This window comes from Epinephelus moara, chromosome 23 (genome assembly GCF_006386435.1).
Source record: "Epinephelus moara isolate mb chromosome 23, YSFRI_EMoa_1.0, whole genome shotgun sequence".
In the NCBI taxonomy this organism is placed as follows: domain Eukaryota; kingdom Metazoa; phylum Chordata; class Actinopteri; order Perciformes; family Serranidae; genus Epinephelus; species Epinephelus moara.
This window is the reverse complement of record NC_065528.1, coordinates 2955998-2972850: the sequence shown is the minus strand read 5'-3', so window position 1 is coordinate 2972850 and position 16853 is coordinate 2955998. Positions and strand designations below refer to the sequence as shown.

The 16853-nt window shown below is 41.2% G+C and overlaps 1 protein-coding gene across 2 annotated transcripts in view; it reads right to left on the bottom strand.

The window, feature by feature from the left end:
• caprin2 (caprin family member 2) overlaps positions 1-16853 on the bottom strand; it is a 55732-nt gene that overhangs the window by 16828 nt on the left and 22051 nt on the right. For both annotated transcript variants that reach the window (XM_050036053.1, XM_050036054.1), the window contains 7 exons: positions 11194-11235; positions 10861-10989; positions 10647-10731; positions 832-881; positions 627-734; positions 441-542; positions 201-341 (listed from right to left, as the gene is read on the bottom strand). In XM_050036053.1, the coding sequence (XP_049892010.1) occupies positions 201-341; positions 441-542; positions 627-734; positions 832-881; positions 10647-10731; positions 10861-10989; positions 11194-11235 (657 nt within the window). The remainder of the gene's footprint in view (positions 1-200; positions 342-440; positions 543-626; positions 735-831; positions 882-10646; positions 10732-10860; positions 10990-11193; positions 11236-16853) is intronic.

Genomic DNA, 16853 nt, shown 5'->3' with positions numbered 1-16853 from the left:
GGTTTGGAGTCATTTGATGGTGTATTTGATTAGTTTTGAGGGAGAGAGGGACCTGTACCATTCACCTCCTTTTCAGCGGGCAGCTCTGCCCCAAACAGCACGCACTGACAATTAAAGGTAATGTACCTACTCATATGACTGTAGGGATTACGGCAATAGGCGAATTTGCCAAAATGTTGAACTATCCCTTTAAGACTTACTGACTGAATGTTCTGAAACTGTGCACACGTCAGAGTTTGCCTGGTGGGGGGTGTAGAGAAGGTCTGTCCCGAGGGGGGAGTTGAAGTGCAAGATGCCACCCCATTACAAGGGGCCTGCTTCCCTGACTCAGTTAGTGGCATCTGTGGAACACCAAGAAAGGTTGAAAGTTACACTTAAAGCATTGGCAACACTTCACATTGGTACTTGGTCTGATGACATGGCCAAGAATGCTCATTTACACGAGGATGGCTCTTCTCCTCTAGACTGACTGAGATGGTCGACTCCATGTGGTACAGCGGTGGTGAAGGAAACTTCTGTCTTTCAGCCAATGGCAGTGGCTTCTGCAGAGACAAGACAGCTTCAACCACTTAGAAATGCAGGGTTAAAATTATGCTGCATCTTACAGCCAATGTGCCGCTTCTCACATGAGGTAGGTCCTTTGAGGAAAGCTTCAGGTCACAGGTCTCCAGGCACTGATCCCCATTTGCCAGACTGCCTTTGCGCTCCGTAAGCCTGGTTGGAAGTGGGGTGGACTGAGCAAGGGAATGAGGGTAAGATGATGGCAAGCCTATGTTATTACAATTTTGATCACTACTGACTTATCACAAGAAGAAAAATATGACAGCTTACATGCATTGCTTTGGGCAGGACATCAGCTGGGCTTCTCAAGTCTGTGTGACCTGGTTAGATGTGGAAAAAATATAAATGAGTAGCTTGTGGAGGTGTCTTGTAAACAAAAAATGTAAATTCAGCGCTTCAGAGTCTTGTTTACACATCTCACCAAAACACCAATGCATTATGGTGAGAGGACTGAAGAGGTTATACTTAGGAGCAGTGGTGCTTTAAGCTAAATTCTAACATAGGTGTGCTATTATACTCATTATACTGGCCAAACATTTGCATACTGGCATTGCTGATATGTTAACCATGTTCACCACCTTAGTTTAGCATGTACATCTGACCTTGGATATACTGGTTTGACAAAACAATCCCAACTCAAGGACCCGTACCAGCTTGTCCCTCTGCATGCTTAGCTTTATATTAGGGCTGTCAAACCATTAATTTTATAACCACGATTAATCACTGAATTTCAGGGGATCTTCTCGGTAGATGCCACATAGAAGTGGTATATACATCATCTGAAAGCTGGAATCCTGAAGATTAATTTAAAAATGCAGTTTTCCTAGTCATAAATCTGTAATAAACATTGCATGCAAAAAAGTGCATAGTTTGTGCCCAAAGCTGTACAGTCTTAACATGAGAAGCCATTTTCATCAAGATATCTTGAGGTGAGAGGTCAAGGGACCTCTGTGGAAAATGGCCATGCTGTTTTTCTCACACCAAAATTTTGGGTGTGTTCGGAATTGCACACTTTTTTTTGGTGTGTACTGCAGCTGCTCTTAAAAAGTACATACTGATGCATAGAGTATTTTCTTCCTTAGAGATAAACAAACACCACTCACAGAATATTTTATTTATTTTATGCTTTGTGATTGACAGCGCTTCGCAATTTGAGCTCAGTCCCATGTGGATATTTGCGAGTGGGGTCTTCTGACAGAGTGCCGTCCGGAGTTCCTCATTTCCATAAGCGATATAGCTCATTTTAACCGTTTGTACAGTACAGCTCAGGTGTTTAAACCCATCTGAAAATCTTTGAGATGTGTTTTGCTGTGGTTCTATGTAGGGATGGGCAGCACAAGCAAAAACACTATTCGAAAATCATGGCAACTAGTCGACAATTTTTCGAATAATCCCCCCCCCCGGAGCCATGCACACAGAGATCCATTCATCATTAAAGGCCCGAACATACTCAGGCGGAACGTACACGGAACGGACTCCACGGAGGTCCGCGCGGACTCAAAGTGGACATCCGCAAGCCCTGTGCGTGCAAAGCTCAGATTTTACGACCGCGCGGACTCCGCTCCGCGCACCAGTGACTGCTCGGCATGTATTTTTCACATCGCGGGGATTTTTCACGGACATTTTTACAGGAAACTACAACGCGGAAGTGCGCTCGACTATGAAAGCCCGAATGACTGCAGACAGTAACTGTAGCAATCCTATACTGCCCTCGTGCGGTTAGGAGCTGAATTGCATGTCAAATAAAGGGGGGAAATAAAGCCCTTTTCACACAGAGCACGCAAAGCGCAGACCTCCGCCGACGAACCCATTCATTGTGTATGTGCTACCGCTGCGCAAGAGTGCACCGCTCTGCCGCCGAGCCGAGCAGTGCGCGAGAGGGCGCATACCGCGGTGTCTGCGCGCCACCAGCCTGCGCTCGAATTGAACTTTTTTTAATTTCACCGCAACGCGCTGTGACGACACCTCGGCGTGTCCAACAGTCTGAAGTAGACCCAGAAGCGGTCACCATGGAGCTGTAGCTCCTGAACGAGCCTGTACTCCCCCAAATCCTGTCTTGCGCGCCTTGCTCTCCGCTTGCTCTGTGCCCTACCCCATGGTGGGCGCCGCGAAAATCGCGCTGTGTGTGAAAGAGGCTTAAGACGGCAAATAGTAATAGTCGCATTAAAAAAATCGATTTTTCAAAAATAAAACGACTATTCGAAATTCGTGACCCATCCCTAGTTCTATGGTATGAGTGTGGTTGAAAAACGGCTTCAATTAAATGTTCCTTTTATAAGTTACTGCCTCGCTACAATATGACAAATTTTATGATGTGAACTTAAAGTGAGCTTCCCCTGTTTAAAAGACCAGCAGCTGCCACTGATCAGCTGTCGATGAGCTGTCAAGCTGTCATCTGTGGTTCAGTTGATGTGACGTGTCATCCACTGTGCAGAGGATTGTGGGTCAGAATAGCCAGAAAACATGCTGGCTTGCATACTGCAAAATCTGACCAGCTGTAGTATTTTTGGTATACTGTATTTGACACACTAAATCTTTCTTTTGGCATACTATATAGTATAGTAGTATGGGTACTGGAACCCAAAGTTAGCCCACATTAGGAGCTTTATTTAGCCTCCTTGCTGAGAAGCTAGCATAACCACTGGATTCCTTAGGTCTCCTAGTGTCAAATGATACCAGTATCATCACTCTGGCTTTAAAACTCAGCCATCTATAGCCTCTGGAAGACAAGAAGCTGCAAAAATACCAGCATGCAATTAACACGATAAAAAAAACAAACACAAAAAAAACATGTTCCATTCATTGCTTATTGGAAGTAACTGATTCACTGCACAAAACACGCTGGAATACCTATGATGCAGGCCAGGCTGGCAGCGTGACTAGAGGGCGGGACAATTTGAAAAATTCAAACGGTGCTCACATCAAGACAGCCAATCAAACTGCTACCGTAACCAACTAGCGATGCAGGGCAGACGTGATTTTAGGCAAATTGGTCATGCATGGTGGGCATGTACCCTTACATTTGGACCTTGATTTCATCACGAGAAATGGGTTAACAGCCCTAGTAGCTATACTACTGACTATAGTGTTGAAAGTCAGACGGCGGCGAAAACAGCAGCACGTGATTAATGCGATTAACCCCCCCCCCCCCCCCCCCAAAAAAACCGGATTATGTTCAGACCTTATTCGGATCATGATTAATGCATAAGCGCTGACAGCCCTAGTTTCAACCAAATGATGTTGGGCCTGTACCATGAAGCAAGATTGAGGGTCATACCAGGCTTTCTAGCTCCCTTTTACCCAGGGTGGATCACTATGGTAACTTGCTCCAGAGCAGATTAACTTCTGAAATTCAGATCAAAACCTTTCAACAGCCCAACCACTGACCAATAAGATCACTGGAAAACCTCAGTCATCTATCCTACAAAATCCTGACACAGAAAAGAGAAAAAGAGCAACAGATATGTCTCGGTCAGTAGGAATGATTTTGCTGTTCTAGGCTTTTCATGTATCCATTTTGGTTTTGAAGCACGGTGTCTAACAAATGGGACAGTTTACTGCATAAAATGATGACATGAAGCAATAACTTCAATTGTTTCTTTAAAAGGGGAACACCTAAATTAAGAATTCCAATTGGTTATCTCCATGGCCTAACAAAGTTCATCATCATTTGCTAACGTGAGCTTCTCTCTCCAAAAGCCAGAAACCAGAGAAGTAAGTCTCAACCTTGTGACGTCCACATCAAGCTGCTCCATAGATAATGAATGGGACCCTGATTTTGTTGACCCAAATAACATTTTGTCTTCTTCTTTATACCCAAATTAGCTTTATTTTATTGCAGTGTTCTCAGTTCTGAAACAGAAAATGTACTCGTATCCCCACAACATCTATCTGGGTGCTCTTAGCAAAAAAGTTTCAAGCAAGTCCCAAGTCACTGTCCCAAATCAAGCAAGTCAACTCGAGTCCCTGCTATAAGTCAAGCAAGTCAAGTCATTGCTCAGATCAAGCAAGCCACAAGTCATGTAGTCATTTTTAATGCAAAAGCATTTCATGGTTTCAGCTTAATAAATGTGAGGATTTTTTTTGCTGCTTTTGCTTTTTATTGTTTAATAATTTTTATGTTGAGGTTTGAACCGTTAGTTGGACAAAACAAACATTATGAATGTGTCACTTTGGGCTCTGGGTAAGTGTGACGGACATTTCTCATATTTTCAGCACTTTTTCTTGCTGCCAACAGGGTACTGAAGTTCTGCAATTGTAATCAATTGCCACTTTTCTGCCCAGAAGTGACTGCTGTTAATGCAACATTACGGTGATTCCTTACTAACCTTGTAACCTTACTTAAATGGTTCGAATATAATAAGAAGCTGCAGTAACACTAGAAATAAGTTTCAATACAGATCAGAATGGGTTCGTACAGAGTCTTCAGGGATTTCATAACATTAGAAGGGTCCTCAACATAATCCACTCTCAAAATAATACCAGAGATACAGCGCTGTTATCTCTAGATGTTAGACAAGCGTTTGATAGAATAGAGTGGCCTTATTTGTTCAATTTGCTACCAAGATATGGACTTGGAAAATTTCTGAAATGGATAGAATTATTGAACACCAACCCTACAGCACGTGTAATGACGAATAACAATTTATCAAGCCCGATAACGTTAGAGAGGTCAACCCGTCAGGGCTGTCCTCTCTCGCCATTACTGTTCATTTTGGCCAGTGAGCCTTTAGCCATGTCCATTAGAGCTGAAGCCAATTTGTCAGGTATAACAATCGGAGACCATGAACATAGGATATCGTTGTATGCAGACAATGTGATTCTTTTTTTGTCAAACTTATCAAACAGTGTCCAGACATTATTACATTTAATTAATAAATTTGGTCAGTTTTCTGGGTACAGTATTAATAATGCAAAATCTTCTATACTTTTCTTGAACAAAGATAAAAGAATTAATCCAGTTATAAGTACACCTTTTTTTAATGCGAGGGAGGGCTTTACATATCTTGGAATTAAGATTACCCCCCAAATTAATACAGTTGTTAAAGGAAATTATGACCCGTTGATGAGAGAGGTACAAGACTCGCTTGAAAAATGGATAACAATGCCAATATCAATGATTGGCCGGATCAACTTAATTAAGATGACTATCTTGCCGAAATTTTTATATCTGTTTCAATCACTCCCAATACCACTGCCAAAATCCTTTTTTAAAGAAATGAATAGTGTATTTTGTAGGTTTATCTGGAACAACAGAAAATCTAGACTCAGACTCAGATTATTGTATCTGCCATATGATAGGGGTGGATTACAGATGCCCAGTTTACGGTGGTATTACTGGGCCGCTCAGCGCTATGTTTTATTTTGTCACACAATCTCCTCCAGCATGGGTTTATATTGAACAGGCATCAATATCTAAGCTACCATTAAGCCTATATTTATATTCAGCAGAATTTAAAACCTTAAAGAAAAAAACAACAAATCCCTTCCTTAAAAACTCTATTGATATATGGTTTAAAGCTCACAGACATATTGGTGATACACCCCCCATCTCTCAATTTTCACCTATTTGGGATAATGCGCAGTTCACTCCTGGCAGGGCAGATGGTGGTTTTCAGGCTTGGGCCGACAGGAGGGTGCAAAAAATTGGAGACTTATATGTTCAGGGCACTTTACTAACATTTAACAACCTTTGTTTGAAATATTCAATTCCAAAAAAACACCTTTTTAAATACTTACAATTGAAGCACTTCATCTCATCAAAGCGCCGCCAGGCTACACAGGAGCCGCCGCTGTCCTGCCTTGAGGGTATTGTGTTAAATAAAACACATGCATGGGAAACGGCAAATTTCTATACTATATACAGCACTTGTCTCGCACGACAAGGAATCTAGTCATGATAGAAGGAGGGCATGGAGTTTAGGAAGATACTGAAGAAGCTGAGTGGGCAACAGCTTGTTTAAAAGCTCAATCACAAACCATTATACTCGAATGAAACTACTGCAACACAAGTGGCTAATGAGGACATACATAACCCCTGAGAAACTTAATAAATGGTCCCCTGTCATTCCAGATACATGTGTGAAATGTTTGACTGAGAAAGGTACTTTAATTCATTGTGTATGGGAATGTCCTAAGTTGGTAGCTTTTTGGAAAATGGTTGTCCGCACTCTTGGTAAAATCACAGGTATCCAGGTACCCTGCTTAGCAAAACTTTGTATTTTAGGGATATATCCAGATAACTTTTCTTTTAACTCTAAGTGTAAGACCCTGATCAACTTTGGCCTCCTGCAGGCCAGGAGGATGGTTGCTCTATCTTGGAGAGAGACTGAAGTATCTTCTACACAGTCCTGGATTAGAGAGATGGCAATGTGTGTTACATTAGAAAAGCTAACCTACTGTATGTAATTAGGGGTAAAGCGCAAGAATTTGAAGAGGTGTGGGCACCTTTAATGGACTTTCTCAAGGAACATTAGATTATACTTATTTGTAAGGTTATTGAGTGTGACAACTTATTTTTTTTTTTTAAATTTTGTTTTTTTTATTTATTTGTTTTTTTTTGTGTGTGTATGCAGCGAGGTCAGTTTGCATCTCATTGTGCAATTAGTGTGGTATGTGTTGATGTGTTTTGTATGTTCCTATTGAAAATCAATAAAAAACATTGTTAAAAAAAAAAGAAATAAGTTTCAATTATGTTACATTTAGATGTGTCCCGATCAAGTATTTTTGCCCCTGATCCCAATCAGAGTAATACTGAAAATCTGCCGATACCGAGTCCTGAGCCGATACTTCTATTTTCCTAGATAATAAAGCTGCACAGTGCCCACTTTAAGTACTCTAAAGTTATTAAACTCAATCCAGTGTAGGCCTGTATGCTTGACAGTTAAATAGCTCTGCAATGCATTAAAAAAGATCCCTGCATCCAAGCTGTTCTGTAATGTTTTTTTTTATTTTTATTTTTACAAAATAAGGTATAAAATTAAAAGCCCTCCCTTTAATCTTTTTCGCCTTGTCACTGTCTCGAGGGAATGTCCCTTTAACAGAGTATCCACCAGTGTTTGTTGCTGTGGTGCAGCCTGTGTCTGAGACACTTGAATCAGCTGTGTTCCACTGAGTGTTTACTTTCATCGTCTGGACTTCTTTTGTGTGGATTTATTAAGGATTTACTCTTATTTGCTTTTTGCTCGTGAGGCTTTTACTAAGTTTGCAGTGGCGCAGTGTGTGTGGTCATCAGCTCTACGCTGTCTGTCTCTGCCGTCTCCTCCCTGAGCAGGGCAATGAAACACTATGCACCAATAATGGCAAACAAGAGGTTTCTTACACTGAGCTGAAATGAAGTGCTCATAACTCCAGTAAAAAACAACAACAACTTATTCTGCTTTTTGCGTTCATTTATGGTGTGTGTTTCGCTGTGGGCAGCGAAAAACATACAAACAAACAAACAAAACAAAAAAACGACACAGCATAGTATAGCAAGATTTTGCATGGCAATATTTTATCGATACACGGCAGCCAAGTATCGATCTTTTATTATATACATTACTAAATTTTGTGAATACACATTTTAATGCAACTTTTGGTACTATAATAATAATAATAATAATAATAATAATAATAATAATAGCTTTTTTTGGTCCACTAGATGGTGCTAATGTTTTTTTTCCTGGTGAGGTCAGCAGAGGTCTCAGTCAGCAGCATTTGGCAGAAGATTTTTTGACACAGAAGGAAGGAAGGACTTAGATATGACACATGCGATCTGCAAGCAGCATCATATGAGAATAAAATACTCATGAGGGCTTACCTCACACACCACCATCCAGGGATAACATTAGCTGCTGATGGCCAAGTGAATGATAAACCCCATTCGCCAAAAAAAATAAATAAAATCAAAAAAAAAAAAATCAACCAACACTGGACACACTTAGCTTGAAGCTCTCTGAGTTGGATGGTAGTTAAGAAAATAACTCAGTCCATCACCTACTTCATATGCAAAGATCTGCATCCATACAAACAAAGGTTTTATTACATGCTGAAAACACTGGAACTCAGGTATATGACTCTGTCAAACATCTGACCTAAGTATTGTGATAATATTGTATCATGGGTCCTCTGGTGATTCCCATCCCTACTACGGCCTAATAATCCCATTTCATCTCATCTCATTAGAGACATCCATGCCTTGGAGACATGATTTTGAGCATTTACGGCTGGAGCGAACTGAGTGCTGGCCCCTCCCGGTCTCGATGCAATTAAGTTAATAGTCGTTTAGATTATCAGAAATTAATGTCAGACACATTGCTAGTGCTAGGCTTGCTACTTAAATCTAGTGAAATTATAATGACCATGCCTGCTAGCAAAACAGACAAAGCACGCTTTCAGCCATGCAGCAGCTAACCCCAGTCTAATTAATGTTTTAATAATCCTATTCTATAATCAGCAACCTTATGCCCCTAATATAGAAGTAAAGCTGTCCTTCATTAGTTAACTTTCATTTCAATCCTACATATTATCTAAAGCACACATTACCTTAACTTTGCATGTGAGGTACTGGTGCAAAAGGCCCAACGTGACCAGTGGAGGTTACAGCCATCATCGGCTATCGGTTCTGCCAACCTCACCGAGAAGTTGCTGGTGACCTTCTATTGCTCCACCATTGAGAGCATTCTAACATACTGCATCTCAGTATGGTTCACCCACTTCACCGAGGCAGACCGGAAGAGGCTCCAGAGAGTTGTCAAGACGGCGCAGAAGATAATCGGCTGCCCCCTCCCCTCTCTGAAGGACATTTACACATCCCGCACATCCCGGAATCATCAGAGACAGCATGTTACGTCCCTCGGCCCGCGTATTCATTATGTGTATATGTGCATTTATCCGATCTGTGTATCTGTGTATTTATTATGTGTATGTGTATATTTCTATGTATATGCATTTAACCTGTATGTTTAGTGGAGAGTCAGACTTCTTTCTGACCGGAAATCGTATGCTTGTTAACAGGTGTGCCGGTGATTCGCTCAACGATCGAGACGTCGCTACGGCTGGATTGGATTTTTTTGTGATTTATAAGTACTTTGTTGTGTGACTAACGTGTAATTATTTAGCTTGCCTTGCTAAATAATTGTTTCTTTTGTTCAGACCAGCGCCTTAGGGCCAACTGAGTCGTTCATGTATATTGTAAATAGTCACTGTCACATATTGTTTGCACAGAGCGTAGGGGTGAGCTGCTATTTTTGTTATACCTGTTTTCTCGTGTTTTTCGTTAGCCTAGGGAGTTAGGCCTAGTATTGTATTTTTGTTTCTTTTGTTTTTGTTAGGAATCAGTTATTTCGCCGGTCGGTAGACAGGTTGCTTTTTGTTTGTTGTTTTGGCCTGGGTTCACCCTGACGTCTTTTGCTCCATTTTGTGTGCGATATTGTACAGTGTGTTTTTGGAGTGTACCTGTACATTTACTCCCGTGTTCCTGTGTATCCTTACGTTACGCACCCACACCCCTAGACCGGGGCGTAACACAGCACCCATCCTGCTTCACACCTGTTTGTCCTGCTGCCTACTGGCAGACGTTACAGGTCCATCAGACCATCAGTCATCAGTAACTTAACATGACTCCTACACAGCTGAAGGCAACCATGAAATTGTAAAATAAAGCAGATATGTCAAGTACAAACAGGGTCGCAGTAGAGAAATTAAACTTCAAGATTCAGTTAGATGTTTCACAAAGCTGAGAGCTGAGCACACAAATTTAAAACCTCTTTCTCTCTGCTCTCCCTCACAGACATGAGTTGAGTCTTGCTTGGGGGGATGTCAGGGATTGGCTGCGATCAGCGAGATATCACTGCTAACCCAGTGGAAGTGGTCAGTTGTGCTTTTTTTGCCCGACTCCAGAGATGGTCCATCATTGGGCATGGCATATGGCACGCTTAAACTGACAATGAAACAGAAATCGGTGCAGCATAATTTGGCCAAAAGTGCCAATGAAAAAAGCTCTACATGTGATACAGTTTAAAGCTCCAGAAAAAGCTAGTGAGTGGATCTAAGTTGCAATTGCCTTGTCAAATTACATAGCTTGTTGACTTGTTCCAAGTTACCCAAAGGAGATGGCGATCCAGACGGCCGTCTCTTCATATTGGGGTGGCCATTAGTAGGGGAGATCTCGCCGTCAAGAAGAGAGTCCTGAACACAACAGGATCCTTTTTTTAACCTTCAACCATCTTAAACACTTGCAAATATTCAAATCATTGTTTCATCTTTTACAGGGTGGTTGATAAGATTTTAATGGATTTGCAAACAGCCAAACTCCACCTGCATAAAACTGAAGGAGCCGTGGATCTTTGTCATGAGGTCCTCTAGCTGCTGCTTCCTAAGGACAGGGTCTTTTGGTAAGGCAGATGGAGAGTTGAATACCTCCACAGGCATATCCGTTTGAATTGCCTGTTAGGGGTAGGATGGCTTAAGTCACTGTTTGATGAATGGAATAAAAGCAAAACGTGCATTTTTTTCCTACAGTGTCCCTGACTATCAAGGTTAGATCTGTAGGGACACTGCTGTATGCAGTAGTCAGAGGGGCGAGAATAGTTTGCAAATTGTTTACAGTAGAGATGTCTGTAGATTTGAAACTACTCGTTTGGTACTCACCGACTTGGCATGTTGCTCTCCTTTGGCTCTCCTCTCTCTTCTCTGGGGAAAACATCATGTATGAATTATTGTGTGGGCACCAATAACATCCTGTCTGTTGCAAAAATCAGACCAGCTCCCCAGTTTGCAGTTAAAAAAAAAAAGGCACAGACTCCCATTTCTTTCCCCTTGTAAGTTTATCTTGAAGAATAACTGTACAGTATGACCTATACAGTGGCAAGTTTGGGCACTCCTGGACAAAATGTTGTTTATTGTGAGTAGTTAAGTAGAAGATGACATGATTTCCAAAAGGCATGAAATTAAAGATGACACATTTCTTCAATATTTTCAGCAAGATTACTTTTTAATTTCAATCTTTTACAGTTCCAAAAAAACGAAAAGGGCCTAAAGCAAAAGTTTGGCAAGTATCACAGCTTCTAAGAACTTTTTGTAACCAGCTACAGTAATCTTTCAGTTCTTGTTTTGGGGGTTTTCCCACCCATTCTTCCTGCAAAAGGCTTCTAGCTCTGAGATTCTTGGGCTATCTTGCATGCACTGCTCTTTTGAGGTCTACCCACAGATTTTTTATGATGTTTAGGTCTAGGGACTGTGAGGGCCATGGGAAAATAGCTTGCTTCTCTTGAGTTAGTCCATTGTGGATTTTGAGGTGTATTCAGAATCACTGTCCTGTTGCAGATTTTGAGGTGTGTTTAGGATCATTGTCCTGTTGCAGAGGCCATCCTCACTTTATCTTCAACTTTTTTTTTTTTACAGATGGTGTGATGTTTGCTTCCAGAATTTGCTGGAATTTAACTGAATCCATTCTTCTCTCTACCCGTGAAATGTCCCCCACTCCACCGGCTGCAACACAAGCCCAAAGCATGATCAATCCACCCCCATGTCTAACTGTTAAACATGGAGGTGGTTTGATCATGGTTTGGGCTTGTGACAGGTGTTCATTTCTTGAAATTTTGCACCTTTTTTTCTCCAAACATAACTTTTCTAATTGCATTCAAAAAGTTTTTGGAAACAGAAGTTTGCAAAGGAACATCCAAACAAGGCTGATGCTTTTTGGAAACGGGATCTGACACTGAATTTTGTGGTGAGGACACAGGAAAGGTTTTCTTCTGATGACTCTTCCATGACGGTCACATTTGTGCAGATGTCACTGCACAGTTTAACAGTGCACCATCACTTGAGTGTCTGATAAATCTTTCTGCAGGTCTTTTGCAGTCAAATGGGGGTTCTGATTTACCTTTCTAACAATCCTACAAGCAGTTCTTTGGAAGGTTTTCTTGGTCTCCCAAACCTCAATCACTAATCACCTACATTAATCTTGCTTAAAATGTTAAAAGCGTGTTTCATCTCTAACTTCATGCCTTTTGGAGATCAGTTAATCTCCTACTTACTTAACAATTACAGTATGAGGTGGTCACATGACCCTAACAAAGATGGCAGCTTAAGAGAGGCTCTAGTTCGCTGTGCACAAAAATCGTTTTATTCCCTAGACTGTGGCTTGAATCCCAGGAATCAATTATGGATTATGGATTTGAAGTTTGGAAGTGTCAATTATGTCAGCATCTCATACGACGAAGGAAAGTGACATTTTCACTCAAGCTTACAAATCGGCTACTTACAAGCACCTGTGCAAGTGAACACAAACAAGATGGCCAATATGGCAGATGTGCTAGCAGAGGTAAAGTCCCTCCATTCAGTTAAGCGTGAAGGGGAGAGAGAGAGAGGGGTAATGACATGCAGCAAAGGGCCACAGGCTGGAGTCGAACTAGGACCGCTGTGGCAACAACCTTGTACATGGGGTGCCTGCTCTATTCACTAAGCCACCGATGCCCCCTACTGCTTGATTTTGTTTGGGAAATGTTGCCAAAGTGGCTGGGACTCAGCCCAGACCAGTCTCCAGTACTGGAAAGGGTACATCGCACCGTGGCACCACTAAAGCCTAACCAACACAGAGCAGTCCTTATTCGCTTCTGGAAATTTCAGGAGAGGGAGGCCGTTTATTGTCTCTCATCACAGAAGAATATCCTGCGCGACGGGGCACAAATCACCTTTGTGCAGGATCTCTCAGTGGAAACAATCCAAAGACAACAACGCAGCCAGAAAGTTGTTTACAAAATGTGAACATTCCGGGGACTACAACTCAATCCTTGCAAGATCAGAGCAGTCCATGACGAGAAGGTATTCCTCTTCTCTATGCCGCGGGAGGCAGAGGAATTTCATTGTGAAATTCAACCTAAAAAGGATAAACTTTGCTGTACACACCGGTTGTCGACTTTCTGAAACAGATGATACCGGTGACGGAGCTTGATTACCAGGACTGGTGGTGTGAGTATTACTAGGTCTGTCACAATAACAAATTTTGCTGGGCGATTAATTGCATCAGAAATTATTGCGATAAGCAATAATATTGCGTAATATTGTGCTTTTAAGACCATTTTTATTATTGGTTGTAATTTTGCTGTTTTTAGACTATTTTTTAAACTTATATAATGATAATTAAGGCATAATGATGCAAGTACACCCTTTTAAAGAGAAATAAACATTTAACAAGAATATTTAGAAATGTGAAAAAAGAAAATTTAAATATCCGAAATAACACGTAAAAATACCAAAATAAATAAAGACCTTATAAATACAAAAAAATAGACTGTCAGTCTCTCACTCTCAGGTGTGCAGTTAAGTTGGTCATATTCGCTCTTTCTGTTGAGATGGTTTTAGAACAAACCCGGCACACCGGCTCGTCCAAATTACTGGGCTCCCCTCTGTCCTTTGGTTTAAATCCAAAATACTCCCACACAGGGGTGTGGCATTTGGTTTAGGAACAAGTTCCATGTCTTTCTCTTACGCTCAACTTTTTTTTTTTCTTTTCCGCCTGTGTGTGTGTGTGTGTGTGTGTGTGTGTGTGTGTGTGTGTGTGCGTGTGCATGTGTGTGCGTGTGTAGCCCATAGCCCCGCCTCCCCCACAGAGACAAAGACACTCGATGACAAGAGCTTTCCCTCCGTTCATTACGCTAATGAACCAACTCACCTGGCTGCCAGACGATGCACGGCAGTGAACGCTCTTGTCGTCCAGTCTCTTTGGTGGAGAGAGACAAGGAAAACAAACATGCATGGATATGGCAATTCATCGCGGCCGGAAAAGTTACCGTCTCCCTTTAAATTTACCGTGCAATTAACCGACTTATCGCATATCGCGACAGGCCTAACTATTACAAATGACCTGGTGTAATTAGATTGAAAGAAATGTAAAACATATTGTATATTAATAATGATTAATGATTCCTCCTTCATTCTGATTCTGATAAAGAGGTTATAATTAAGAGAACGTATTATCTGCTTCCAGCTAATTTCCTTCAAAAGAACGACAGAAGTGTTTGGAAGGGAGGGGTAGGGGATTTTTTTTTTCCCAATTTGAGTAAGAACACAGGTATAATGGCCAGGTTTATAGCACTTCAGTTGAGGAAGCGCTCAGGGTAGGGGGGAGGGAAGATATCTGGACAATGTTCTGTGTTAATAGGTGTTTGTTTTTTTGCTGATTTTTCATATCAGCAGTGCATTTATTTAGTACTTTATTTATCTATTTAGTTGTTTTTTTTCCAACTAGACATGACTACATTTTATCTAAAATTTAAAATACAAATGTCAGCTGGAATGTTAGGGGGCTGAGAGAAATAGCCAAAATAAAACAAGTTTTAAATAGAATTAAGCAACTTAAGTCCCAAATGGTTTTCTTTGCAAGAGACATTTAACAGCTGCAAAAATTGCTAGATTACAAAAAAGATGGCCGGGTTTGGTCTTACATGCCCCATACAATAATCATGCTTGGGGTGTGCTCACACAAATCTGTGTTGTATCTACCAGATTGATCAATATAACATTAGCGATTTGGAACGTCATTCAGGGTAACATATCCACACTCAAAATGGATCTGGTTTTGTATTTGATGAATCCAATATTTTTTCAGAATTTGTTCCTCACTCCATCTACGTTGCAAGCTACGTACATTATAGGTGGTGATTTTACCTGCACTTTAGTGCCTACAAAAGATCGTTAACTAACCTTGACTCTACTCACATACAGACAAGGAAAATATTGCTGCAGTCCTGTAAAGATTTGAATTTTGTTGAAATATGGAGGAAACTACACCCAGATGAAACTGAATACTCCTGTTATTCAAGCAAATATGGAGCCCACTTGTGTATTTATTATTTGGTCTCTTTTGGACTTTTGACTAAAATTAAAGAATGTTGCTATGATAGCATTGTCATAAGTGATCATGCAGGTGTATTGTTAAATTTGCATATTGATAAATTTAGTCACAGCTCTAGGAGATGGAGATTCCCAGTTGAATTGAAACAGGACACAGTTTATAAAATTTGCTGAGGGACGCATGGACAATTATTTTGAAATAAATCTTGATCAAACTAATGTTGGGATTCACTGGACCACAGATGATTTGTCATTGGTGCAGATCTAAACTGGACATGCAAAAATGTTTTTCCTCTGGGTCTTGCCATCTGAAATGGTAAAAGACCGCATGTTTGTTGTTCTTCAAACAAAGGACAACCATTTGGGAGTCATCTCCACAGGGTGCATCATTGTCACACCTAATTGGGCACTACTGACAGTGACATGTCCCTCTGTGATGTCATCAAGCAAACTTAAGGAGAAACTTCTACTCTCCGATGGCTCTTGCCCCTGAACCATTTAAGAGGGCACTCGCTCTCAGACTCTCTTGCTCTCTTGCTCCTGAACCTCCACAGGAGGTAGAACACAGGAGGGCCTGCTACGCCCTTCCCCCGTTCTTACTTCTGTATGCTCACAGCAGGAGACGAACCTGGAGACCAGAAAAGTTAGTGTGCCAAACACAAGGTTTGCAATTAACTTTCCAGCAACAAGGAGAACCAAGTTGAGTTAGCACGCCAACATCTAACTCTGCAAGGACACCAAGAGACTGGTCTCCTTGGATCTGCACTTTTGGAACAAGAACACAGCAAAGACTGCTTCTGGAACCACAGCACTTTCCAGCCTTCATCTGCCGGCTAACAAAAGCAGCACAAAGCAACTCCTCCATCCATTCAAGGATTGGTAATGTAACAACTGGGCATAGCATTATTACAGTTGTACAGGCTAAGCAAGACTGTTTAACTTTGTCAATTGTGAGTTAATGTTGTTCAATGAGTCATTGTTGTGATTGTTTGCAGTTAGTTATTGGATAGTTGGCTTCACCAAAGCTAAGAGGTGTTAAGTTTGCTAATGCTTTGCATAGACAGAGTCTTGCATGCAACTAAACATCCTCTGTACTAAAGCAGACCCTTTGCAACACATCACATACTCACAAATTGGCTTTCAACACACTCAAAGTTCCCGCTTCTTTTCCTTTGTCCTGACCACACTGTCAGGCAAACCTCCCCCAATCTGGAGCCATCTCTGATTCTGCCATCTTGTAGTTTTCTGTTGTCAGCCATTTTGTCTTGTAGGCCAGACGGCCCTTGACACACAAACATAGAATTCTTGTGTTTTGTTGCTTTGCTTTCTTTATGAATAAATATATTTGGAATCATACCTGCTGTCTGTTTAATATTGCACAAGAGTGAATGAATAGTCAACCTCTGCTATGTCAAGAACTCCGAAATCCTTCAGCCTTTATTATTAATTTGGTA